This window comes from Tiliqua scincoides, chromosome 1, assembly GCF_035046505.1.
Source record: "Tiliqua scincoides isolate rTilSci1 chromosome 1, rTilSci1.hap2, whole genome shotgun sequence".
In the NCBI taxonomy this organism is placed as follows: domain Eukaryota; kingdom Metazoa; phylum Chordata; class Lepidosauria; order Squamata; family Scincidae; genus Tiliqua; species Tiliqua scincoides.
In genome coordinates this window covers 205,805,264-205,832,301 of record NC_089821.1, presented here as the reverse complement: position 1 = coordinate 205,832,301, position 27,038 = coordinate 205,805,264, and the positions used below count along the sequence as shown (strand labels likewise).

The following is a 27,038-nucleotide window of genomic DNA, read 5'->3' as shown; positions in this document are numbered from 1 at the left end:
GAGAAAAAATTAAAACTAAGGTTGCCTTGCCACATTTTTTTCCTTAACCAGACTTCTGGGCCTTTAAGGAACATAAAAGGTGCAGGTTTTCGCATCATTACATTACTGGAAAAAGCTACATTCCTGCCAGCAAAACAACTTTTAACAGTACCACAAAAAAGCTCTACCACAAAAAGCGGCATTTTCAGTTGATTCTGCTAAACTTAGGAAGCAACCCTAGCAACTACTTTGGCCAGCACAAGTTCCTTGAGCCGGCCTGGGAGGGTCGCAAACATCCCGTAAAGCACGTTTGTGCCTCCTTGAGAGGAAGTCAGACTTGCGCTCCAAGAAAAACCGGCCTGCGGATGCTGACATAAGCCTCCGCCCCAGCTTCCTCTCAGATGCTTGTGTCGGCCTGGTTCGGCCAAGGCAAGTGGAAACAGTTGGTGGGGGCGAGGCGGGAGGGAGGCGTTCCTGGGCAAGGGAAGGGCAGGTGATGGGCGGCCCCGGGGGGCAGGCGGGTGGGGAGAGAGAGGTGGGACTGGGATCCAGCAGTTGTGCTGGATCCCAACCTCTGTTCCCGGGAAGAATGGAGCAGCTTTAAGCCACTCAGCTCTCCTTGAATTTGTGCCACCTCATGATGTGGCGCAAGTCCAAGGAGACCCATAGGGGCTAGTAGTCCTTACCCAGAGGTAAGGGGGAAAGTTTCCCCTTGCCTCTGGCTAAGCCACTTCTGGCCACAATCCTGTGCTGGATACAGCACAAGCCTCTTGGCTTGCCTATTCCAGCGCAGCATAGGATTGTGCCCATAGTGCCACATTTGCACATAGTGCCCAAATTGTGCCACATTTTACTTGGAGTTTACAACTTTGCTTTCTCTTTCTCTCTTAAGTTCAGAAAGAATATTAAATCCTGTTAGACTGCAGTTAACACTTAATGATTAGATAGCATCTCACGGTCATTTCATAATTAATTATAGGAAAAACATTAATTAGAAGTGAGAACATACTTATTAGAACATGTCCTCCACCATGACATGTGAAATAGGAGAAACAGTGGCAGGAAATGAATGTATAGAGCTAAGTGCTAGAAGAGATAGCCAAGGGTTGGCTGTTTCAGACTTTTGATCTCAGGCTGACTTAGAGCATTCCCAGGAGAAAGATATTTGCTAGAAAAGTTGCAAGGCAGACAATTCACAACCTCCTAGTTTATTCCTCTACTGAATTGCTTCAAAATCTTCATCCAATTACTACGTCAGATTATCTCAAGGAGTAACTGCTCCCCTATGGATTTGGTTGAGGCATCAGAGGCTTTTCTTGACTCACATTTAAGTGGGATATATTTGGTGGGTACCAGAGACGGGGCCTTTTTGGAGGCAGCATCACATATGGGAAATTCCTCTTCCTCAGTTGGTCTCTCTTCCTTGCTGTCTTAAAATGGTGGCTGACATCCTATCTTTTTGGTTAAGGCTTCTGAAAAAAATGTCTTTTGGATCAATGACCCTGACCTGTTTTTGACTGCTGTTTTGTATGATTTGGGGGGTTTACTGTATGTTGTATTGGCTTTAATATTTTTTCTTTTCTGATACGGGTTGTGTTATTGTAAGCTGCCTTATCCTTGTTTTCAAGACAGAAAGGGTAGGGTAGAAAACAAACACACAAATAAATAACCAAACTATGTGGCCCAATTCAGATAGTCAGCAACCTCCACAGGATTGCTCAAAGGAGCATACAGGCTCATGACCCAGAAAGGTCATATGGAAGCACTAATTTATGAGACAGCATGTTCACTTGGGTCTAAACACGTGGCTTTCCTGATCCTAAACTTGGAAGCTAGTCTCAATAATCTCAGGATGAAGTATGATGAGTCACTAACAACAGCTATAAAAGCCACTTGCAACAGAAGTTGCTTTCTTTCAGTATCATCAGTGTACTAAGGCTGAAGGTATTATTTTGTAATATTATATTACACCAATTTCTGAATGAGCAGCACATAACATCCTGACAACGTTGAGGACTGTTCTATCATTTTGTTGCCAACACAGAAACAGGAGAAGTCAGATGGTGCCTTTGTGGAAATGTTGGTATTTTCTTTTTAAAAATAGAATGCTGAGAAGACAACAGCCTGCTAAATTATTCTGATATGACAGGATAGATTGAAAAACTATAACAGGCATGTTAACAGGTTCATCTCCATTTTGTAATAAAACATGTCCTATCCAACAAAAACTGTCAGCCTGTCTAATCACAAGTAAGGGAAAATCACATGACCCATATTCTAAAGTACAAATGAATTAAACATGACTGCTTAGCACACATTTACAGAGCATAAGTAAAAATCAGTCATTAAATCAGGCAAGACTATTTCTGGCAGTAACTAGTTTCATTCATTCTTTTCAGGGGCACTCAAGGAGCTCACATGCACCTATTAATATACAAAGCAAGTTTTAAAAAATGCTGGAGGTAATTTATACATCCTGCAACTTGGCCATTGCTTGATGACTAATGCATCCAAATTTATTAATGAATGCCACAAATCTCTATTTCAAATGAATGTAATATGCAATATAACTGATTTCATTGGGGGAGTTAAGCTTGTGCTGAACGTTTTCACATGGAATTTAAAAGGAGTTCAGTATGAATAATTTTTGCTGAATTGTGCCCATATGAGAGTTGGTGATGTGTAGCTAGTAAGACTGCAGGCTGAGTTTGGAAGTTCAGGTTCAAATTGCACCTCTGCTGTTAGCTCACTGATAGCCCAATCCTATTCAGTGCTGGTGCAGTGGGGTTGCACGGATATATCCAGTGCTAACGCAGGTAATGCCTGTGTTACCAAAGGTTAGGAACAGGCTAAGAGTAGCCGTAGGCAGACCTCTATCTTTTAGTCTCAGTATATGCATATGGGGGTGATAATTCTGAACTTACAGAATTATTGAAAGGAATACTGGGAAACTATGCACAAAATGCACTGAATATTTTAAAGCAGTGTTTCTCAACCAGCTGTACAGGTACCACCAGTGGTACTTGAGGGGGTGTCTGATGGTACTCATGGGACCCCATGTCACCTGCTGTTCAGCAGCGAGACCAGGAATGCAACACAACGAACTGTGGTAGGAGGCTCCAAAGCAAGCTTTTCTGTATGTGAAAAAGCTCTTCCATTCACCCTGAATCTCTTACTGATGTTTTGACGCATTGCATCTGGTCTCCCAACCCAGAAGTAACTGGCAATGATGTCATTGCCAGTTATTTCTGGTGTTTTTGAATAGGTTGACCATGTGAAGTAGTATGATGGAGAAAAAACATTAAGAAACATTGCTTTAAAGTCTTATATAAAGGCCAGGTATTATTATAATTATTTTTCTGTTCAGTCATTTATTCTACATATTTCTCAGGGGCTGTTCTTAAAATTCTAGATTTGCCCAAATGTAATCGTTGTATAAATGATAAATGTTCCCTTTTAGCAATGCAGAAATATTCCTCCCTAAAGAGAAATGAGTAATTGTACAGTAAATGTTGGACAGCCCAATTCTAACCAGCGTTGGTGCAGCAGGACCATGCTGCTCATGCTGTATCCAGCACTGGCAAGCAGCAGGCTGGAGATCTCCTCAGAGTAAGGGGACATTCATCCTCTAACTTGCGTAAAGCCCAAGCCTGTGAAATGGGACTACTCGGATTTGCGCCTGCTAAACGGCCAGCACAAGCCTAAGAAGTTCCTTGTTGGGCTTTCAAGTCCGGAAGGGAGACTAGGATTTGGTGCACGCCAGCACCACTGATCTCTTCCTCCCGGGTATGGCCCATCCCTGGGCCATTATACCCCTTCCCCATCCCTGTTCTGCCCTCCTCTCATCCATGTGCTGCCTGGCAGGAGCTTACCTGATCCATCAGGCACTCCTTTTAGATCCAGCACTAGCGGGATAAAGCAGGTCTTCCCGCTGGTGCTCCTTACTCACTGAGGGTCACAGAGCACTTTACAGAGCTTTTGCGATACCCTAGGCTGGCACTGAGGTTGATGCGCCACCGTTCTTCAAGTATAGGATTGTTCCATCAGTCTTTTCTCACTGCAGCTAAGCTGAAGTACATGCAAACAACAGCAAACTGCAACAATGGCATAATCTTTCCCAGTCTCCCCTCCTTTTTCTTCTTTTGTTTCCTGTGTCTCTATCTACATTGCAACCATCTTGATGTAGGGACCTGCCCAGTCATTATGTGTAAAGTGCCATATACACAAAAGTGCTATCTAAATAAGTAAATTCTTCTTTTCAACTCTTTTTGTTGAAATTCTAAGTGAGCTCAAGATACTCACATAATACCAGAACCAGGGGACATCCACTAAAATTGAGAGTTGGGTGGGTTAGGACAGACAAAAGAAAATATTTCTTTACTCAGCGAGTGGTCGGTCTGTGGAACTCCTTGCCACAGGATGTGGTGCTGGCGTCTAGCCTAGACGCCTTTAAAAGGGGATTGGACGGGTTTCTGGAGGAAAAATCCATTATGGGGTACAAGCCATGATGTGTATGCGCAACCTCCTGATTTTAGGAATGGGTTAAGTCAGAATGCCAGATGTAGGGGAGAGCACCAGGATGAGGTCTCTTGTTATCTGGTGTGCTCCCTGGGGCATTTGGTGGGCCGCTGTGAGATACAGGAAGCTGGACTAGATGGGCCTATGGCCTGATCCAGTGGGGCTGTTCTTATGTTCTTATGTTCTTATGTACTGTAAGTGAGCTCATTAAAAATCGTCCAGGAGTGACCAATGAATGTCAAATTTTTATTAAAGAAAAATCTAACATGTAATTAAAATATCCACTGAAATCATCTAATTGAAATTAAAAAGTTATGTATATTTCTATTTCCAGCTATCTTTGAAAAAATCAGGTAGTTTAATGGATGTTTGGATTTGTCACCCACTGGAATTTGAAACGTTCATAGCATTAGGAATTTGTTTGCAAAAGACTTATCAAAAAGAGTTGTGTAATACACCATAATCCACTAAACTCCAACCATTTATGGAAGCAGTTATTATATTTTATTTTCTAGCTTTTAAAAACATTAGCATAACACTACTATAATATTAAAGTGCCCTGCCATCACCTGGCTCTCAGGCTCTTATAAACAACACACAAGGTATTTTCACAGAATTACAAAATGACAAAAATGTGAAAATGTTATTAAATGGAGCAAGGTAGGAGAAGACATTAATGATAGTGACTTACAAGTAACTTAAAATGAAACAATAACTGAATTGAAAATAGAGGTTGATTCTCATTATTCGTGTGGGTTCCAAGCACTCATGTGGATGGCAAAAAATGTACTATAGCAAATCAATTTACTGCAAAGTTTCAAAGTAGCAAAGTTTCTTTGCTCCAGTGATTGAAAAACAGCCTTACAGACCTTTGTGATGTAAAATAAGAGTCATTAAGAAGACAATCCATCAATCAGTTGTCCTCCAAGAGCTTACAAAGGTACTTCACTCAGCCCCTCCCTTCACCAATGCAAAGCATCTTTCTTTCACTGCTCAGAGGAAAGGGAAGGCTCTGCTGGAGAGAGGATTGATGGAATGTCAGCCAGCTGCCCTCTCTCTCTCTCTCTCTCATTATGGAAGCTATTGTTAAAGGGCTGTTCAGTTTTTTAAACTGATTTTAAAGGGATGCATTTTTCCCTTCTCCAGAGATCAACACATTCCTTTTCATTTGCAGGGGCCATTTGTGTTGAGTCATGAGCTGTAATGAGCTTTCATAATGTAAAAGAACTTTCTGAAGTTCAAGAAGTGGCTTTAATTTTAAAGACTCACATGCATGCACACACCCAAGACAATCTCTCTGATGCTCTCACTACACAAATACAGCAGGCATATCTTTTTAATGTATGCACAGAAGTTCAGTTCAGAAATAACCCCAGTTCTAAATCTGGGGACAGAAACATATGGAGATGGGAGTGAGAATGGGCCAGCTAGCCCTGCACCATGCCAATGGGTACTTTGCCATGCTCTCTGTATAGTCATTACTTGCCCCTGAAGACAATCTCTGTGTGAACCTGTGTGAACACAAGAAGAGCCAAAAGCCTAGTGGGGTGGAGCTAGCAGCATGCTCCTCTCCTCCTTCTCCACATATTTTTCTTCCCAGATTAGCCCTGAATATGCTCACAACTACATTTGTTAGAGATGAAACCCCTCAGTCTTTTCCATGAATACATAAGCCTATGTGACTTCATAATCAGTAGGTAAGGAAAGCTATTTTTCTTGCTATAAGTTATAATCTCATGACAGATAGCTCAATCCTACCTAAACTTCCCCACACTAATGCAGTGGTGCCAGCACAGGCTACGCTGCATCCAGTGGGGAAGTTTAACAGGCAGAAAGTTTCCATGAGGTAAGGGACTTTCGTCTCCATGACCCAGGGAAAGCTCCACCTGCAGCCATGGGTCAACTTGGACCTCACCAGCTATATAGCTGGTGCCACCAATCCTGCCCTTTCCAGGGCCAAATCCAACAACCTCCCTACCCCCTGCCACCTTCCCCCATTACACATTCTCCCCACCCTCCCCTCACCCCTGCACTGTTTAGGGCAACACTTACCTGCTTCAGCAGGTGCCATTCTTCATGCTGACGCTGGTAGGAAGAATCTGGCCTTCCCACCAGTGCTACTAAGTGGCATGCTGTTGCAATGTGCTTTATGGCATGTTTGCGTGTGCCAGCAGACCCTGTACTCTGCTGGCGCACTCCATGGACAGGATTGGGCCATAAGTTCACTTGAGAGGAAGTCACCTGGAAACCCCCTTCTCTGCTGACATGAATTCCAATATATAAAACTACTTGCACAGCATTAGAGAGGAGAGTACATGCATGAGGAGGAATAACAGTTAAAAACAATTCTATTCTGATCTTAAAGCAAATAAGCAGCACAAAAAATATGCATGTGTGCATATGCGTATTTTATAAGAAGGCAGATTTTAGACAAGGCTGCAAGTATTAAGAATCAAAAATCATCACATAGTCTTCCCTTGTTCCAAAATTTATTCACAGAAATTAATTAAACCTATTTCACAGAATTTCTATAAACAGCAATTCTCACATGTTTTAGATGTATGTAACATACTGAGTTCAGCCTTGTTTTTACAGGCAGAAATTTTGATAGTTTTGAAGAACTTGGTACTTCTCAAATGTTATTCCCAAACTGAAAATCCCTAGACAGTAATGCTTCCCTAAAATGCAGATTGTTATTTGTTTTTTCCCCTGGTTTGCAGTGTTTTTTTTTTTCTTAACAAAAACATTTTCAAAACTGGGCCATAGTGCTTGCAGAAACCAAAACTGATATTCTGAGAGCAATTTCTCAAATAAGCAGAACATATCAAAGTTGTTAAAAGAAAATCTTTTATAAGTATATTAACTAAATCAAAACCAGCTTCAAAGGCAGCTTTATCTTAGTGCTTTCTAACAAGATTGTTCCCTAGCCACACACCACTTTGAATCTATTTCAGGTTTTAACCCAAATATCCTAGCATATTTTAGGAGCTTAGCATAGTTGCCATTTCTGTGCTCTGAGAAATAAGCTTTTGACTACTCCATCATTCAGTGCTTTTGGAATTTAAATTAAAACCATTGGGATAAACAAACATGTCAAAAATAAAATGCACCAGAAATTATTAGTGAATGATTAAAATGTATTTCTTATACCTTGCTGCCATTATGTATCAGAATGTCAATAACAAATAGAGGACTTCAAGTTGGGAGTCAAGGAGCTTAATTATTAAAAATAAGTTATTTCATGCCCCCATTCAAAACGTAATTTAGCAGGCAAAATTCACACATCACTGAACTCAATACAAAATTACACACCAAATAGTTATGCACTATACTCATATCTACTGAAAGAAATTGTCAAAAGGACAAGAATTCTACAGATTAATTTGATGAGATATTCTACAGTAAATATTCCTATAGAAAGTAGAAATTGATGAATTCTTAATGCTATTTATTTGGCAAATGTATAACCCACCTTTCAGCATTTTTCTCAAAGTGAGTTACAACTAAAAAAAAATATGTTACTAAATTACAGAAATGGCACTAAAACTTTAACAAGAATAGATTGAAAAACAGAAAAAGTAAATGGAGAGCCAGTCTTAAATTAACGCCATAGTTATAAAAGGTTTGCCAGAAGAGAATGGTCCTGGCAGCTAATTTATGCTGAATTTATTACAATAGTTAATAGATACAAGCAATAACTATAAAGTTGAAAGTACCTGTAATACTATAAATGTTATCATGCTTTAATTTTTAATTATTAAGAAATGCTAACACAAAGCCCTTTGTTCTGTGTCTTTGCATCTTTTCAAATCCCTACTGTAATATTGGGGTCTTACAGTAAGGACAACATGAAACTCCTTTGCCTTAAAATGCATCAGCAGCTACTATAGCAGCACATATACTAGAAATATTCACAAAGAAAAATATTTTCAGGTCTCTCAGATCAAGTCCTGCTTGCTTCAACCTTAAGAAGATCCATGGTTTACCAGTGGGACTATCCATTCTGGTAAATAGGACAGCATTGTTATGGCAATTCTACTTCCTGCCATTCTTGCCAGCAATTTTTCCCCAGCTATATTTAGTAAGCTGAGTAGCTATTTCCTTTGCTCTTAATCTTACACACAGTTATTGAAGAAAATACACACATACCTTGGGGACAAACTTAATGTACTAACACATGGAGCTAAAGCCTGATGACCTGTTTATATTTCTGTTTGAAAAGTCACTTCAGGAAGGGATACTACAGATTGAAGACGTAGGGGCAGGGGCAACCCTTCTTCCAACACAAAATCATCCCTTCAGTGCCATTTTTATTTACAGGGCATCAAACACATAAAGCACATGCAATTTGGAGTGAAAAATATGAGTAGGGAAAGGGTTAAGCATACACATACACACCCTGGCCTTTCATTCTCAATTAACTGAAATAGCATTTCTTCATGCACCCACAAATGACTTAAAACAAGATAATTGGTTGATATGAATTAGGCCACTTCATTGATTACAGAAGCCAACATAAATCCTGCAGAGGATCCTGTTAAACTCCTCCCCCTTTTGTGGGGGTACCTACCCTTAGGGAGACAGATGCACCTGTTCACTTTCCCTTTTGTCATTAGCACCTTGTCTCTAACCAGAGATTGACTCATGCCCATGTCTGGTTTTCCCAACCAAATGATGAAAGGGGATCAAGGCAGCCAAATTGCTCAGCTCATTCCAAGCTGGAAAGGTTTAGAATGGACTTTGCAATTCAGGTTCAGGGGGTCACAAGATAGCATCCCTGAGCCAGACCGCCTTTTGAGATTGGTACTGCCTCCCCTCTGGCCTTTGCATACCTACTCCCAGTTCCACCTTATATCTGACAGAGGTGACCACCCTGTCTAGGCTAACATCACTCTTCAGGAAACAATCTCGGGTATGTGGGGGGGGGGGGGGAAGACTTCCAACTTAGTGCCAATAGAATGAAAAGAAAAAAATTCCTCCCAGCCCAGTTAATCCCAGACTATCCGTAGGGTGAGTGAGATGGGCGAGATGCCACCTGAGCTTTGAACAGTGAGCAGAGCAGAAGCAGCAAATGCTCTTAATCACCAGTGCATCAAACAGTTGAGCTCTTCCCCATCTTGCCTCTTGCAGAGGTGAAACTGAGCAAAGGGACACTGGGAGTATAGTAGTAGTAGTAGTAGTAGTAGTAGTAGTAGTATTTAATTTTAATAGTTCACCCTAATTGACAGTTGGTGTCTGACAATTGATATGCAATGATATTTGACTGTAAGTTGACAGTTGACATATAGCATCCATCAATATCTGACTGTTGACGTAATTCACATTAATAACTACAGTGGGCCTTCCTTATCCCAGTGAGTTCAGCATCTGTGGATTTGATCATCTGCAAATGCTGAGCCCACAGCTGAAGGGCCTCAGAGGACCTCCTGGACACAATTGGCAGACACTTCCAGTTCACACCGGCTACTTCCAGACACTTCTGAAGATGTTCTGAGATATGGAGAGGTTGGGTGCAACCTCCCTGCACCTCAGAAGGCCTCCCAGACATGACCATAAGGCACTTCTGGTTTCCACTGGCCACTCCTGGTAGCGTCTGGAGATGTTCTGAGGAGGCTGCACACAACCTGTAGAAGGCCAGGCACAGAACTCAGGTAAGTTGTTGCAGTGCAACACTAGCCCTCTGTGGATTCAATAATCTGTGAGGAGGGTAGGTCTGGAATTTTGAGTACATTTGGGGAATATTACAGATCTGTATTTTTAACAGACTACTATATATATGCTTTTAACAATGATAGTAAATGGGACTTAATCTTGGGTAAGTGTGGGTAGGATTGCAGCCTATGATTATTTAAAAATTTTCCTGCTTGATGATGTCACTTCTGGTCATGACATCACTTCCGGTGGGTCCTGACAGATTCTCATTCTAAAAAGTGGGTCCTGGTGCTAAATCTTTGAGAACCACTGGCCTAGACATTATGTTTAACAATGATATTAAACTAAAAAATATTCTGATGGTAACGCTCATGTTATTTCTGAAGCACTGACCTGCACAACTGTGTATCTTATTTTAGAATACCTCAGAGGGCTTTGACAGCCAGCAGACAGAATCTCTGTGTAATCATGTTGCATTCTCACAGTAATCTCAGGAGAATTTGGATAGCCATCAGATGTTGAGCAAAAACAAAGAGTACCCTGCCGTCTTAACAGAAAATTGTTTCTCCTATACCTTATTCTCATTTACCTCAGAGTCTCTGCTAAAATAAAGGTATCACTCTACTTTGGATTGCAGAATTTAAGGCTCATTTCTCATGCCACAGCCCCTTTATAGCTGTAAACCAAAGATGACCAAGGCATTTTTGGTCAGTAGGAAAACTGACATGGGGAAAGGTATACAGTATATAGGTTGTGCATCGTTATCCACTGATACTGGGTTCCACCTTTAATTGCCTTGTAACAAGGAACAAAAAGCATAAAAATCCCATTTCCTACCTTTGCGCTGTTCAACCACACTTGTTGCAAGCCTCTCACAGTTAAAGATAGCTTTAAAGACCCACATCTGGGTTTCTTGTTCCTCCATTGTTGCTCCTGAATGTATTGCTATAGATGCTATACTGGCTAAGTGCAGTACAGTGTCTATACCAATGCATTCTGGGGTGACAATGGAGGAGCAAGAAACCTAGAAGTGAGTCTTTAAAGCTATTTTTCCAGTTTTGGTTTCCACTGATTTTTTTTAATCCACTGAAGGTTCCGGAACGGAACCCCAGTGGATAACAAGGCATGACCTGTAACCTCTTTTTAAGGGGTTGTACTCCCCTTGAAGAATAATATTTGCAGTTGGGGAGTGTTCCTGGATCCAGTTTTGTTCTTTGATGGCCAGGTGGCAACTGTAATCAGATGGGTGGTTTTGCACCTTTGAGACTGGTATGCTATCCATTTCTCCATTCCTGGAGAAAGCAGATCTGACCATTGTAAGCCCACATTTGAAAGTGTTTGGAAGCTTCAGCTGGAGCAAAATGCAGCAGCTAGAGTTTTAACTGTGGCTGTTTTTTTAGACCATGTGAGTCGGAACACTAGTTTCAGCCATGGAAAGGATGGTTAGGATTGGGCTGTTACACTTTTGAGACACTAGCTAGATGAGTAAACAGTATATGCAACTTTCAGAGTAGAATGAGGCCCAATCCTAACCAATTTTCCAGTGCCGGTGCAGCCATGCCAATGGGGCATGTGTTACATCCTGTGCTGGGGAAGCAGTCACAGAGGCCTCCTCAAGGTATGGGAACATTTGTTACCTCGGGGCTGCATTGCAGTTGCGCTGGTGCTAGAAAGTTGGGTAGGATTGGGCCCTAAGATATTATTTACACTCCTATGGAGTAGAGTTTGTGTCACAATGCACTATTAATCATAGGGAACAATCCTGTGTATGTTTACTGGGGAGTATTGAATTTTATTGGGTTTCGTTCCAATTAAATATACATAAGGGAGACTGCCAGTCTCCAAAGGTCTCTGTGGGTGCGTAGGCTTACTGCTCGTAATAGTCTGGTAAATTTTAATAGCACTTTGCACTTTAATAAAGGTAAATACACACAATATTTGCCCTTAGTTCTGGTACCAAACGGGGTAATCAGATAAACTATACAATGCAAGTATAATTGTTCAATATTTTTATTAGAAATGATCACCTAATAATTTATATAAAGTAAATTTATACTTTACAATTCTTATCTCATATTTTGTAAAGCATATATTAGATATTTTATATACAACATAAAAGAAATTCAAATGCAAGACTTAAAGCACTATATTTTAAATTAAAATATGATTGGACATTGTTAAAGCTCAGATGTACAGAAACATTAAGGCAATGCAATTTCAGAGACTTTACTTTTTTGGAGGATCTATTTTGGAGGATAAGTTTCCTAGAAATCACAAGGAATTGCCTTCGTAGTGTTGACTTCTGCAGCGTAGCTTCCTGGTTCCTTAAACTTTTAGCACAAGTAATTCTAAAATAGTATTGCATTCACTCTTCAAGAAGTCACAATATGAAACAGTTCCCTTTGCTCTACGGTTTGTTGTGTCCTCTCTATAAATTCTTTAAGGGTAAATTTCCAGAAATATCTGCTCTATGTTGTTTCAGGTATATGAGAGAAGAATCTTTCTAAGAATTTTTATCCTGAGGTCAAAATCCATGTCAAGCTGTTCAATACAAGAAACATATTATGCTCTAAGTTCACAAAGGGGATAACCATAAACACTGAATGCGTTTGACTTGTCCAACCCAATGGACCAGTTAGCTGATTACAAGCAGTGTAATATGAAGAAAAACATCCACTGCATGAGACTCAATAGAATTCCACTTTCTCAGATGAAATTAAGCCCTCTAATGGCTGACTATTCACACTTGGCACTCTTATACAAGTCAATATTTTCTTTCTTTGAAACTGAATACTTAACACACATATGCAGAAAGAAAAGTTTAAGCATGGTGTGTTTTATTTACTATGTTTTAAAATTAATGTTGGTACTTCTATGTTTATAAGTGATAAAACTTTAGTTCCATTTGTCATGACTGATAGATACAGTCTGATAGATACAAACTGACTAACAGCCCAATCCTGAGCTGTCTAGAGTGTGGGGCTGCTGCGGCGCAGAAAATGGCTGCTGCAGCATTCCTAAGCACAACCAAGCAGCTGCTGGCAGCTCTAAGGAAAGTAGCCCTGCAATGGGGCTCTGAAGCTGCCACAGAATCAAAGAGTTCTGTGTCAGGCTGCATGGCCTGACACAGAGGTCAGGATCCGGTGGAACTGAGCTCCACTGGTCCCGCCCTCCTCCGCGCCCTCTCCCCATCCTCCCCCCACCTCCCCCTGCCCTAGAATGCTTCCTCCCTGCCTCCCCTTATGCCCCCACCTACCTCTCCGTGGTTTAGGTGACTTACTATTGGTGCTAGCCCAGCACAAGGTTGCGCTGACCTAGCACTAAGCCCCTCCAAACATGCCTTATGGCACATTTGCAACATGTGCACTGGCAATAAGCTTAAGATTGGGCTCTGAGATGCAGTCTGATAACAATATACCATTGTTGCTGCGTTTGTATACAGAATGTTTACAGATGAATATTGTTTTAGGGCGTCTGCATACAAACTTACCTACCCATAAGAAACAGGGTTGGAGTTATGCTTGATTGAGCTCTATCCCCCCCCCCATTTGCTTTTCCTATGTTAGCCCAAATTCAGTGCAGAGTTTTGCTTCTTGCTCAAAGGGTAGTGTTTTGTTTCATTCTTTAAAAAGGCATGTCTGACCATTGGCGAAATAAATGACTTTGCATTTGTTACAAGGTTCGGCTAATCAGTTCTCTGTACAACCATCTTCTGCTGGAAATAGGAAGAATGAGTTGAATTTGATATTTGTTCTCTGAAAAAAGTTGTATGTTTGGTCAAAAAGGCATGAGTATAAATTCAGGGTAGGCTCAGCATTCAAGCTATGTATGTCTAGGCATGTTACAGCCCAATCTTATCAGAAGGATGTCACAGGCTGCCACAAAGCAGGCGTAAAGTGCTTTGCAGCAAAGTTATCAGGTGGCGCGCCTCCTGTAAGACCGAAGTCTTCCCTAACGCTCTGGCAGACGTCAGGAGGCCTGCCAGAGCAGGTAAGCCCAGCACAAGCGATGGAACAAGGCGGTGGGAGAACAAGGAGGGCAGAATGGTTCGAAACTGGGTGTAGGGTCCAGTGGTAGTGGTGCACACTAATCCAAGCCTTTCTAAGTCTGATCCGCCTGCAAAGAGCAACTCAGATTCACTGCGATACCACTGGAGCAGGTCCAAGTTTATTCATTTATTTTACTTACTTACTGCCTTTCTCATCTTTTAATTTCTCTTCAGATATTACTCAAGGTGGTTTACATTGGTAGGCTATCCTGCCCCACAGTGGTTGCTGGGCAATGGGACAATAGGGGTTGGTGAGCCATGAATTATAGGGGCCTAGATGTGCACATTCTTGTTTAGGTTTAATAACAGACTACATATTGCACTGGAAACAAATGACAACAAATAAAAATAACGGACAACATCTGCATCAGGGTTCACATCCAAGTGTGCATCCCGATGAAAGCAAGTTCTTATCAGTACTATGGAAAAAATAGGTTTAAACAAATTCTTAACATTGTTTTCAACTGAGTGTTGTCATAATGCCTAATAAAGGTGTCTGAAAAAAAACAAACTGAGTGTTGTCCATTTTGGTTACCTCTTGTTCTCACTGCTAGAAAGCAATAGTTTCATCTAGAAATGCAAAATAACTTTCCATGCAAATAGGATTCAAATAGCATTCAAAATAGGATTCAAAAACCTTTATGTATTTTTTCCATTAAATTTGGCACAGCATGGAGGAATGTAAGTATATACTTCATGGAACTGTGCCCTTCAATCTTAGCTTGTCCAATTAATCCACTATTTTAATCTGCAATTATAGATTTAGTTTATTAATCTATTAATCAAATTGATTAAAGCATCAGCTTGATAATTATAAATTCAAACAGTTTCCGTTAGCTTGACTCTTCTAAAGTGGCTGAAGAACAGATACTATTATGCAAACAAAAGACTAGCCTAGAGTTCTATTTTTTGCCTCCTTACACTGTATTCTACATGAACTCTCAAAGAAATCAGCTAATGTTTCACACACATCAGCCTATCTTTAAGAAAAGGTAGGATAATACGTAACAAAACTTCCTTTCAGTTTCCACCACAGTAAGAAAACCTTAAGAAATATATTGTACTTACTTATTCTGATAGAGGACTCACAGTGATAGTAGCCATTTGGTTGCTTCTTCTTCAACATAGAGCAAAGATCTAGACGATTCAGGGTCTCATCTCCAAAATAATGGCTCTTGAAATCCTCAAACAAGGTTGGATCAATTCTTTTCACTCCCTTGAAATATCAAAGAAAAAGCACATACGAGTAAAATTATTATTAGCTGTAGTTACAATACCAGTATAGAACCATCAGTGTTCATAGTAATTTATAATGAAATTGTTCTTGTATAAACTGATATTCCTTTCCTACACTTCTCCTGAACAAGTTTTAACAAAATAGTTTTTAAATAAAATTGTTTGTTTTCTGGTTAATCATCTAATGTATATATAAGTTGCAGCAAATGAAGCACTAAGCTATATTGTCATAGTCAAAGCAGACAATAATTCCTCCTGCAATGTTCTTTTGCCTACGCAGTAGAGGAGATCCATGAACAGAAGCCAATTATCAACTGTGCATCACTTTTGTTAAATCATGTACTCTACTCCTGTACTTGATGCATTGGTGCATTCATTTTGTGTAGTATATTTTCCATCATTGCTCTGTGTGTGAGAAATTGTTGCCAGTTTTTGTTTATCCTAAGAAGCTGTCTGTGCTAAGCATGTTATGGTATATGGGGAAAGTATTGAATATATAACAGCAGAAGAATGAGGGCCTAATCCTATGAGGGTTTAATTTTCCAGTGCCGGTGGAGCCGTGCCAATGGGGTGTGCACTACATCCTGTGGTGGGGAGGCATTCAGAGGTCTTCTCAAGATAGGGGAACACTGTTCCCTTATATTTGGGCTGCACTGCAGTTGCACCGGTGCTGGAAAGTTGGATAGGATTGGGTCCTAAGACATTAATGGCACAATCCTATCCTGCATTCGAACAGGCAAGCCAGGAGGCTTGTGCTGCATCCAGCTCAGTTTAGTGGCCTTAAGTAGCTCAGTCAGAGGTATGGGGAAACATTTCCCTTTACCTATGGGTAAGGGCTGCTGGCCTCTATGGGTCTCCTCGGACATGCGACACCTCTTTAGGTGGCACAAGTCCAAGGAGAGTGGAGCGGCTTGAAGCTGCTCCATTCTCCCTGGAAACAGGGGTAGGGATCCGGCATAACTGCAGGATCCCAGCCCTACCGCCAGCTCCCCGCCCATCCGCCCCCAGGGCCACCCACCGCCAGTCCTCCCCCCGCCCAGGAACACCTCCCTTCCATCTCCTCCCTGTCTCCCCCCACCTACCTTTTCTGCTTGCATCGGCCCAGCCAGGCCAACACAAGATTTCAAGAGGAAGCCGGCGCGGAGGCTTATGTCAGCCTCTGCAGGCCGGCGCTTCTTGGAGCGCTGGCCCAACTTCCTCTCAAGGAGGCGCAAATGTGCCTTACAGGTCTGGATTGCGCCCTAAGCCTGTTTCAAAGAAATATGTAATTATTTGAATGGACTTTGATTATTTAATGTGTACTTTCCTCAAAAACACAGGTATACAATGCAAATAAATTTCTTTTGATCAATTAGAATAAAAGAAAAATACAAGTTAAAGAAAAATGATACACTGAACTTCTTTACATTTAGTTCTAATTATAATACAGGTCATCTATTATGTTTCAGCCACAATATTCAGTTCCCTATAAGTTTAACTACACAATGAACTTGCTAACTTTGAGAAAGTTTCCAGAGAAAGCTGAAACAAGGATCTCAAAATGTGGTTAGTCCCGTACACAGTCCAAAATGTTATTTTCCTTTTTCTAATTCTTGAAATGGTGATGACATCTAGTGGTAAATTATGTGGACTACAAGTGAGTTGCCCTTGGTATTTCCTAATTCCTCACAGACTCTTGCAACTCAAATATAACGTGCAGAGACTAGAGAAGTATTGACTGGGTTCATATAAATATTGTCCTGTCACACAGTCAGTCAGATATTAAGAAAAATACATCATGATTACCTCATAACTGATAAGTGATACAAGCATCCAATCGATAAACAATAAACATGAGCCACATGAGTGTTTCTGAAAGTGATTTTTTTTTTTAAGTTTCTAGGCTTCATTCTTTTGGCAATGGGATATGAAAAAGGCAACCTCATATACTACTTTTTCAGCAAGTGAAGGCCTTTCACTTGTTTTATTCTTCATGCTGTATACTGTGGTGATAGTATGCAGGTCCAAATAGAAGTACTGCACAACTGATGCTATAGTTTGAACGCTAATTGTCAGTGCTGGGGTGTGTGTGTGTGTGTGTGTCTGAGAGAGAGAGAGAGAGAGAGAGAGAGAGAGCTATTTATTGAACAGGATTTCTTACAGATTTCATTTGCATGATATTTTAGATACTAACTGTAGAAAAACTGCTTATTAATGTAAATTTATTAAAATAAGGATTTTCTTTTAAAGCAGAGGTGTCCAAAGTTTTTGGCAGGAGGGCCACATAATCTCTCTGACATTGTGTTGGGGGCTGGGGGGAAAAAAGAAGTAATTTACATTTAATATTTGAATAAATTTACATACGTTTACATAAATGAATATGTTAAAGATGAACTTATATGAATGAATTAAGGTCCTGCAATAGCTCAAGGCCTATAGCAAGGCTGGCCTTTGCTTTGCTGCCGCTACTTTATCATAGACATGAAACAGCAAGCAGTGGAGGGAGCCCTCGTCCCACAGCTCACGAGAGGTCAAACAGTCGCCCTCACGCTGAGAGCAATTGCATCGGGCCAGTGCAGGCTCCAGCAAGTCTCCGGAGGGCCAGAGGCTCATGGGAGACTGGGGGCTCCCTGAGGGCCGCATTGGGAGTCCTCAAGGGCCGCAAGTGGCCCCAGGGCCGGGGTTTGGGCACCCCTGTTTTAAAGTAAGGATTAAATTCAGGCAAGGAATGTTCACCACAGGGAATGGCCCTATTTGTGCTAAGGGTATAAAGAGTCTGAACACAGGAGTTTGGATACTGAAGCTGCTAAGACCAGTTTCAGCCTTGCTTTGGGCACTGAGCTGTATTTTTATCCTGGAGAAGGAGCTACTTAAAGGTTCCTTCTAGTTTTGGGGCCTGAACACTGGAGATAGAACAGGAATGTGCTTGGGCCTGAAAACAGGTCAGGTCTGCAGGACTGGGGTATGTTATCCTTCCCCTTGATGCACCCAGTTTTGTTGTAGGCCGTATCACATATGAGAAAGCATGCTGACATTTTGTTCCACACCTGCAGTCTGAAATGGTCAAGCCCAGACACAGATACATTGTCAGGGACTTCTGTTTCTACCTGGTTTGCCTTAATTCAGCACACTTATCTGCCTGGGGGATGAGGAATCATTTTGCGGAAGAAAAGATAACCCACAATAATAATTCACAACCCTCTTCACAACAACAAAATGGCAAAGTGCCTTATTTTGTTTAAAGAATGTTCTCACGGTCAATCTGTGTTTTTATTCTATTTTACTTCAGCAAACTCAGTGAAGCAGAAAAGGACTTCATTTAATCCCCTCCCCCAATCATATTATTCACACAGTAATGATCAAACCATAATCAAGGAGAATTCATTTGTTTTACATGACATCCTAAAAAGTTCCTTGCTTTTGTCAGCTTCTAAATCTATTCTTGTGTGGCCTGGTAACTAAAGCTCCAGTCAGCCAACAGCCCTTTCATCCTGCCAGGTCTTCCTCTGTTTCTTCAGGGGCTTGAGGGGCTGAGGAAGGGACTGCCTAAGCAAAATGGAGCTGGCTCCCACCGCACCGGCTCCTTGGGCTCTGAAACGATGGAGGAGGAAGAAAGGATCCTGTTCCGAAGAGTAGGGAGGGGCAAAACCATATTTGTGAGGAGATACCATGATTATCATAGTATTTATGATGAGGGGGCAGGAATTTGGTGGGCCGCTGTGAGATACAGGAAGCTGGACTAGATGGGCCTATGGCCTGATCCAGTGGGGCTGTTCTTATGTTCTTATGAATGAGAGAGGTTCGGTGAGGGATTCCATGGGAAGACAAGATTAAGCAAGAATTAATGAACAAAGGTTGCAGAGAAGGAAATAATAAGCAAAAGAGAGAACTTTCTAAAACTTGAAATCTAAGTGAAATCTTTCCTACTTAAAAAAAAAAAATGTAGGTTTCTTCTCCTTCTGCTTAAAGCAGGAAAGCATGAGGAGTGTGATGTTCCCCCGAAGCTCAAATTAGAGAAAAAGCATATAGGGCACAATCCTAACCAGGTCTACTCAGAAGTCTACCAAGTCCTATTGTGTTCAATGGGACTTACTCCCAGGAAAGTGAGGTTAGGATTGCAGCCTTAATTTGTCTGATATGTAAAGTTAGTGACTTTGAACAGTGAGCAGTCCTCTGGCACCGACAGAACCAAAAAGTACAAGACTAGAATCAATGCATCTACTTTTAGGCATTTTTATTCTATTCTCAGGAATAATTCATTTTTTAAAAACAATTCATAAACCATATATATATATATATATATATATATATATATATATATATATATATATATATATATATATATATATATATATATATAATAAAACCTAGAGTTGACTCTCTTTCTGCAAGCAGCTCGTGTGACAGATCACTACCAAACACATGATGGGCATTGTAGTGTTTCACTCAGCATACATCACAAGTGTCTGCAACAGTGAGCTGGTCTCTTGGAAGATAAACTTTCCACTACACACAAAAGAGAAACAAGTATACCAGTCTGAGATAACAGCCCAATCCTAACTGCAATTGGGACAGTGCACAGGGGGTTTTAAAAATGTGGAACACTATTCCACTGCCATAAAATGTCTGCCAATGGCATGAACAGCATGTCATCAGCGGCCATTTTGTGGGAGCTGCTGCAAGAGGTGAACAGCATCTCCGCCTTGCAGCTGGAGCCCACTGCCCCACCAGAGCCAGTAGTGGGGGAGGGGTGGAACATGGGCAGAGAGTGGGAGAAATGGGGGAGTGTCTGGGAGGGGAGGGGGCAGAATAGTGGGTGGAAGGGGGTGAATATTACTGTAACTTGCACCAATATCCACATCCCAATGTTCTCCCATTCCCTCCTTACTCAGCTTGTTCCTGTGCCAGCAAAGAAGCTGGTGCTGATCCAAGATGACCCACTGGGGTTACGGAAACTTACCCTCAGTTAAGGGAACAAATGTTCCCTGGAGAGACCTCCATGACTGCTCCCCACCCAGGATGCAACATATGCTCGAGTGGCACAGCTGCATCAGTGGGGGAACTTACAGCTCAACTCTGAGCTTCCCAGCGCCTGCTGGAGCAGGGGCACTTTCATCCCCTTCCCCCAGGGAAAGTCCCAAGCTCCACAATGAGGCTTCTCAAGTCTGCACCGGCTACACAGAGTTCAGAATACAGCAGAGCAGAGCACCACTGACCCCACACGCCCTGCCTACTCCCCACCCTCCTTCAGCCCTCTCCCACCCCCAGAGGCCACACTGCCACCTGGCAGTTACACTTATCCCTGGTGGCAGAGCATCCGCCTTCTGCCACCGCTGGGCCCAGTACCTGACTGGCATGGGCCTCCCTACTCATGAGGGTTCCATAAACATGCTTTATGGCATGTTTATGGCACCCAATGCCAGCACTAAAGCTCAGAACCAGCACTGGGCCAATTTAGGATTGGGCCCTCAGTTAGGATTGAGCATTAAGCCCCCAAATGCAGCATGTGAACCAGTCTTTAGTTTGAGTTTCTAGAAGTTTATATTTGTGAGTAACAGGATAGCTCACAATAACTATTATTATTATTTTGATTATACCCCCATGCACACTGAGTGGCTTAAAGCATTTTTTCTACCTGTTAATAGACTATTCCCCAAGGTACTCACAATCTTTAAAAAAAAAAAAGTTTCAGGAATTAAGAGAACAAATTAATTCAAAAATACCATTAATTAAAAAAATGTATATCCCACCTTTCCATGAAAAAGCAAATACCCAAGGCAACTTACAAAGTTTCATAATAAAATGTAAAATATATAAAACCAAAAAGTTAAATCTATTTGGTCTAAAAAGAGGTAGCAGAGCCAAAACACTATTGCAGTGGCACAGAGGACAGGCATCAACTTCTCCTCCAAACGCCCATAAAGAATAAAGGAAAATTGGTTCAGAGCTTAGTCCAAGCTACAACTGAACCTCTGAGACTCTGCACAGCAAGGAGGCATGTGCTGAGTCCCAGCTCCTCAATGGATCCTCTTTCCCAGCAGCAGTACCAACTGTTCAGGGTGACTATTGAAAAGAATGCTGCAGAGTAGGTTGAGAAGAACTCAGGTCTAGGTGTGACAGCTGCAGGTGCTAAGTCGATTATAGTGCATCATACTGAGCACAGACAATATTACAATATTTGAGTGTCACAGATTTAACACTTTTGGAAAAATGCTGTTTCTTCATACTTATACACTCTATGTGTATAATGTGAACGGTAACCAACTTTCTTCTTCATATTTTTATATTGTTAATGTTCTACTCCATATTTCTTCATATAATGATGTTTGCAAAAGCCCTGTATTGTCTACCCTAGTATATCACCTTCATAAAAAGAATCATGAATCTGTTCATAACTGTAATTTCTAGTGGCTGATCAGAATCAAAGTCCAGCTCCTGTATATTTAGAATCACTTCAGGAGTTGTTTAAAAAAACAAACAAATCTGCTTTCATAGCTGCTTTTCATATTTCTATATTAGAGATAAGACTAGATGATGGATATTAGGACAAAAGATTCAGATTCTAACTATTCCCTTTATGTAATTTATTCTCTCTAGACACTACTCAATGAGTATGTCATATAATACTTCAGAATTAATACCTTAAAAGAACAATTCAGGTAAGAATATCATTTATCAGGTAAGAATATAACAAATCTCTCAATATCATCTACAGCAAAGAATATATTTATTTTCCTTGAATATCCAAGTTTCCCTTCTCTATCTTAGCTCTCCATGAACCCTATTGTTTCTATGGAAGCCTTCCTTGTTTCTAATGGAGTTAGAGCCCTGTTATTATTTCTACCCTCCCCCACCAATGCAGCAGCACCAAAATGGCTACTGCTGCATCTTGCAGTAGGGTGGGCAATCCAGGAGGCTCCACTGGGTAAGAGAACTATGTTAAAATATAGATTTACCACCCAATCTTTTTATCATATACATCTAAGTATGATAGTCCAGAAAACACACACACACACCCTAATGTTGAAAAGAGATCATTGTGTGATGAGCAGTGCAATCCTATCTTGCACTGGAACAGGCAGGCCAGGAGGCCTGTGCTGTATCCAGTGCAAGACTGGGGCCAGAAGTGGCTCAGTCAGAGGCAAGGGAAAACTCTTCCCCTTAGTCCCGGGTAAGCCACCACAGCCCCAATGGGTCTCCTCAAACTAGCACCACTCCCGGAGTTGGTGTAAGTTCGAAGAGAGTAGAGTGGCTTCAAGCTACTCTGTGCTGTTCAGGGAACGGGGTTGGGATCCAGCATAACAGCCAGGTCCCAGCCCCACCACCCACTCCCCACCCACCCCCAGGACCACCTTCCGTCCACCCTTCCCCCGCCCCGGAACGCTTCCCTCCCGCCTTCTCCCCATCCAGCCCAGACCCCTGCGTCGGCCGAGCTCGGCCAATGCAACCTTCCCTTCCCAAATGGGCATGGAGGCTGGATGCAGCCTCCATGAGCTGGCGGGCGACCCTGCGTCAGCTCAGCCAACGCTCAAGGAAGCACAAACGTGCTTCACGGCACGTTTGCAACCCTGCTGGGTCAGTGCAAGGGACTTGCCCTGGCCTAGGGCGCAGCCAGGATTGTGCCCTTAGTTAACTCTTTTGAAACCTTACATTGAGGAGGCCTCTGTGACTGCCTCCACCACCGGAAGATGCAGTATACTCCCCACTGGCACAGCTGCATTAGTACTGGAAAGTTGGATAGGATTGGACCCTTAATGTTCTTATGAATAATAAAAGTAATTATAACTTAAACTTAGGCAGAAATTTATAAGAAATAGAAGATAACTTAGAGGCAGATGGGAAGGTGTCTCACAGGATGAATGCCTAACACAAACTTTGTATATTCAGCCACACAGGTTCTAGAATTGTCACCATCAAAAAATGAGTGCCACTGCTATTCCTGGCACCCACTGCGAGCATCCGCCAATACCTGTCTCTGAAGAAGACGATGAACAAAGGCAGTCTGAGATCTATATGTGCATATTGTGGTATGGAGGAGAGTTGGGAATTGCTTACTATGACACAGCAGACTGCTCAATCTACTATATGCCTGACACACCAGACAATGAAGACCTTAAGCTGCTGCAGAAAGTGACTGAGGAGGTACTCCCCAAATACATATTAAGCAGCGCTAAGCAGGATCATAGCATAGCCAAATTCCTGACCAATATAAGTGCCACTACAGGAGACATGAGGGAAGAAGGAAAGCCAGAGGTTGTACTCTATCCAAATATGGATTTTGGCTTAGAAGTAAGTAAACAAAGGATCCTATCTCGGCAATTCCCCTTTGTTCCCTCTCACATGACTGCAACTGAGCGCATTCTCTATTTGTCTTCCATTATTCCGTTTGAGAGCCCACTCATGGTAAAAGCAATAGGAGGGCTGCTGAAGTTTCTTGACAGAAGAAGGGTTGGAGTTGAACTGGAAGACAATAGTGTTGGAGTTCCCATTCTGGCTTTTAAAAAGTTTGTATTAACAGATATTGTAAATGTGGATCAAGATACTTACTGTGTTCTGCAAATATTTAAAAGTGAAGTACATCCTTCTGTGTATAAACAAGCCACTGGGAAAAAAGAAGGACTCAGCTTATATGGAATTCTGAACCACTGCAGGTGCAAGTGGGGGGAGAAGCTGATGAGACTGTGGTTTATGAGGCCCACCCGTAACTTGACTGAGCTGAACAAACGCCTGGATGTTATCCAGTTCTTCTTGTTAAGTCGGAATCATGAAACGGTACTGACCTTACAGGAGTGTCTCAAAAATATTAAAAATGTACCTCTAATTCTTAGGAGAATGGCTCTTTCTAACACAAGGGTAAGTGACTGGCAGGCACTGTATAAAACTGTTTATAGTGCTGTGTGCCTCAGAGATGCATGTCGCTCCTTGCCAAGCACCATTGAACTCTTCCAGACTATTTCACAGGTCTTCACTGATGATCTGCACTATATTGCCAGTCTAATCAGCAAAGTGGTTGATTTTGAAAGCAGCATCTCAGAAAATCACTTCATTGTCAGACCAAATGTAGATCCCACCATTGATGAAAAGAAACGGAAACTGATGGGGCTCTCAGACTTCCTTACAGAGGTGGCCCGAAAAGAACTGGAGGATCTGGATGATCGGATTCCATCATGTAGTGTTATTTATATTCCCTTGATAGGATTTTTACTCTGCATTCCATGGATGCGCACAATGGTGGACAAGAGTGACTTTGAGATTGAGGGTCTGGATTTCATGTTCTTGTCAGAAGAGAAGCTGCATTATCGCAGTGCTAGGACAAAGGAATTAGACAGCTTGCTTGGTGACCTTCACTGTGAAATAAGGGATCAGGAAACACTGATCATGTACCAACTACAGACTAAGATTCTGGAAAAGTCTGCAGTGCTTAGTGATGTGATTGAATACACAGCACACCTGGATGTGCTGTTGTCTCTAGCAGTGATGGCTCGTGAGAATGGATACACCCGCCCCCACTTCTCTCACTCCCATATGATCCGTATTAAGGATGGAAGGCATCCACTGATAGAGTTATGTGCAAAAACCTTTGTGCCCAATTCAGCGGACAGTAGTGAAGGTTATGGTCGGATCAAGATCCTTACTGGGCCCAATTCATCTGGAAAGAGTGTATATCTAAAGCAGGTGGGCCTTATTACATTTATGGCCCTCATTGGCAGCTATGTACCTGCTGCTGAGGCTGAGATAGGAGCAGTGGATGGAATATATACCAGGATCCACAGCAGAGAATCAGTATCTCTTGGGTTGTCTACTTTTATGATTGATCTTAACCAGGTAGCCAAGGCAGTGAACAATGCCACTGAAAGATCACTGGTACTCATTGATGAGTTTGGCAAAGGCACAAACACAGTTGATGGTCTGTCTCTTTTGGCTGCTGTGCTAAGGCATTGGATTGGACAAGTAACACACTGTCCTCACATTTTTGTTGCCACTAATTTCCATAGCCTTGTGCAGCTGAAACTCCTACCTGATACTCCTCTTGTGCAATATCTGACCATGGACACCCAACAAGATGGTGATGAACTTGTGTTTTTCTATCAGATCAAAGAAGGTGTATCCACAGTCAGTCACGCAGCGAATATTGCAGCCTTGGCTGGCATGCCACCTAAAGTGATTTCCAGAGGAACAGAAGTGTCAGAGCTGCTCCGCAGTGGAAAGCCCATCCAACATATTGATCATTCTTCAAAAGATAAACAGCTGAAAAGTTGCAGATCTCTGGTAGATAAATTCCTCTCTCTAGATCTCAGTAACCCCCAACTGGATTTAAAGGAGTTTATGAATCAGGAAGTGCTATCCTCCTCAGCCTCACCTATTAAGATGACATGGTGTATTCAGTGAATTCCTAAATGAAAGAGCTTGGCTTATGCTTCTTTAGGACATCAACCAGAAACAGTAATTGACAGTTTCTCTCAAGTGAATTCCTCTCCAGATGGCAAATTAACTTGCACAATTTATAATCCACCAAGCTGAATGCAGCCTACTGGCCACGCATTCTGGACTGCCAGGTGCTTGATACCCTTTTCCCTCTATCTGTGCAGTACCAGAAAGGCAGCAGAACCATGTTTAGTGTGTCCCCAATGACCCATCATCTACAGCAAGTGAGCTATGCTGATGGTAGGCTGCAAATTGCGTGGGCCTGAAATAAAATGTGTATAGCAGCAAACCAAACAAACTTAGTTTACAGAAAGTCATATTAGTAAACCGATACCCCTAATATGTATGTTTAAAACACAAATGTTTGTAGACTTTTCTTTTTTCTCTTACTGACCTGCATAGTTGTCTACGAAGTGATATTTTGTCATGTAACTGGAGTCAATTTAAGCAACCTGCTTTTCCTCCACTTTTGTTATCTTAATGTCCCTGTACTCAACCAAGCAATATGCGCCTGTCTAGAAGGTTATTTAAGTAGAGAGCCCAGGGAAATCTACAATTTTAAAGTAAAATAGAATGAATGCAGTTTGTTACAGCAGATCTTTGGCAGGCTCTGTGTGTGTGGGGGGAGGGGTATTTTCATGCACATGTTATGAGCTGGCATTCCACTGGCAGCCCAATCCTAAGCTGTGCTGCGCAGCCAATCAGGCTACATGGCTTGTGCTGCATCCAATCAGCTCAGGGGGCAGCTGGAAGTCTCCTCGGGCTAAGGGGATATATTTCCCCTTACCCTGGGTAAAGCCCCAGCCACCCTTATAGGGCTCCTTGGAGCAGCGGGGATGGCTGCACTGTCTCAAGCATGAGTTTGGATTGCATTGTGAGTCACATTTCCTTCTGCTTCATGTTATCTATCATTTGTATATCTTACAGAATTATGATTCCCTCAGTAAAGTTTCTAGATTTCAATTTTAAATTCTGTACACTTTTCTTAAACAATCTTAAAGCCTCAAAAGTTTAAAAACACTCTTAAGTTTTGTTTGTTGGTAACTATTTCTTACTATTGATACACTAGATGCAACCAGGCAATACATAAAGAAACTGACATGTTCAAATGTTATTTGGTGTTATGGGAGCAAACCCGCCAGGAGCCTTGGCCTTATAAACCTCCTCCCTGCTCCTCTTTAGCTCTCATATTAATTAATTA

At 41.8% G+C, this 27,038-nt stretch overlaps 2 protein-coding genes across 5 annotated transcripts in view; one reads left to right on the top strand and one right to left on the bottom strand.

The window, feature by feature from the left end:
* The window catches only part of AKAP7 (A-kinase anchoring protein 7), a 102,175-nt gene that overhangs the window by 24,539 nt on the left and 50,598 nt on the right, over positions 1 to 27,038 (bottom strand). For all 4 annotated transcript variants that reach the window (XM_066614597.1, XM_066614587.1, XM_066614606.1 and 1 more), the window contains one exon: positions 15,266 to 15,413. In XM_066614597.1, the coding sequence (XP_066470694.1) occupies positions 15,266 to 15,413 (148 nt within the window). The remainder of the gene's footprint in view (positions 1 to 15,265; positions 15,414 to 27,038) is intronic.
* MSH5 (mutS homolog 5) lies at positions 23,333 to 25,801 on the top strand. Its single transcript, XM_066611826.1, has one exon. The coding sequence runs from the start codon at positions 23,333 to 23,335 to the stop codon at positions 25,799 to 25,801; it is 2,469 nt and encodes an 822-aa protein (XP_066467923.1).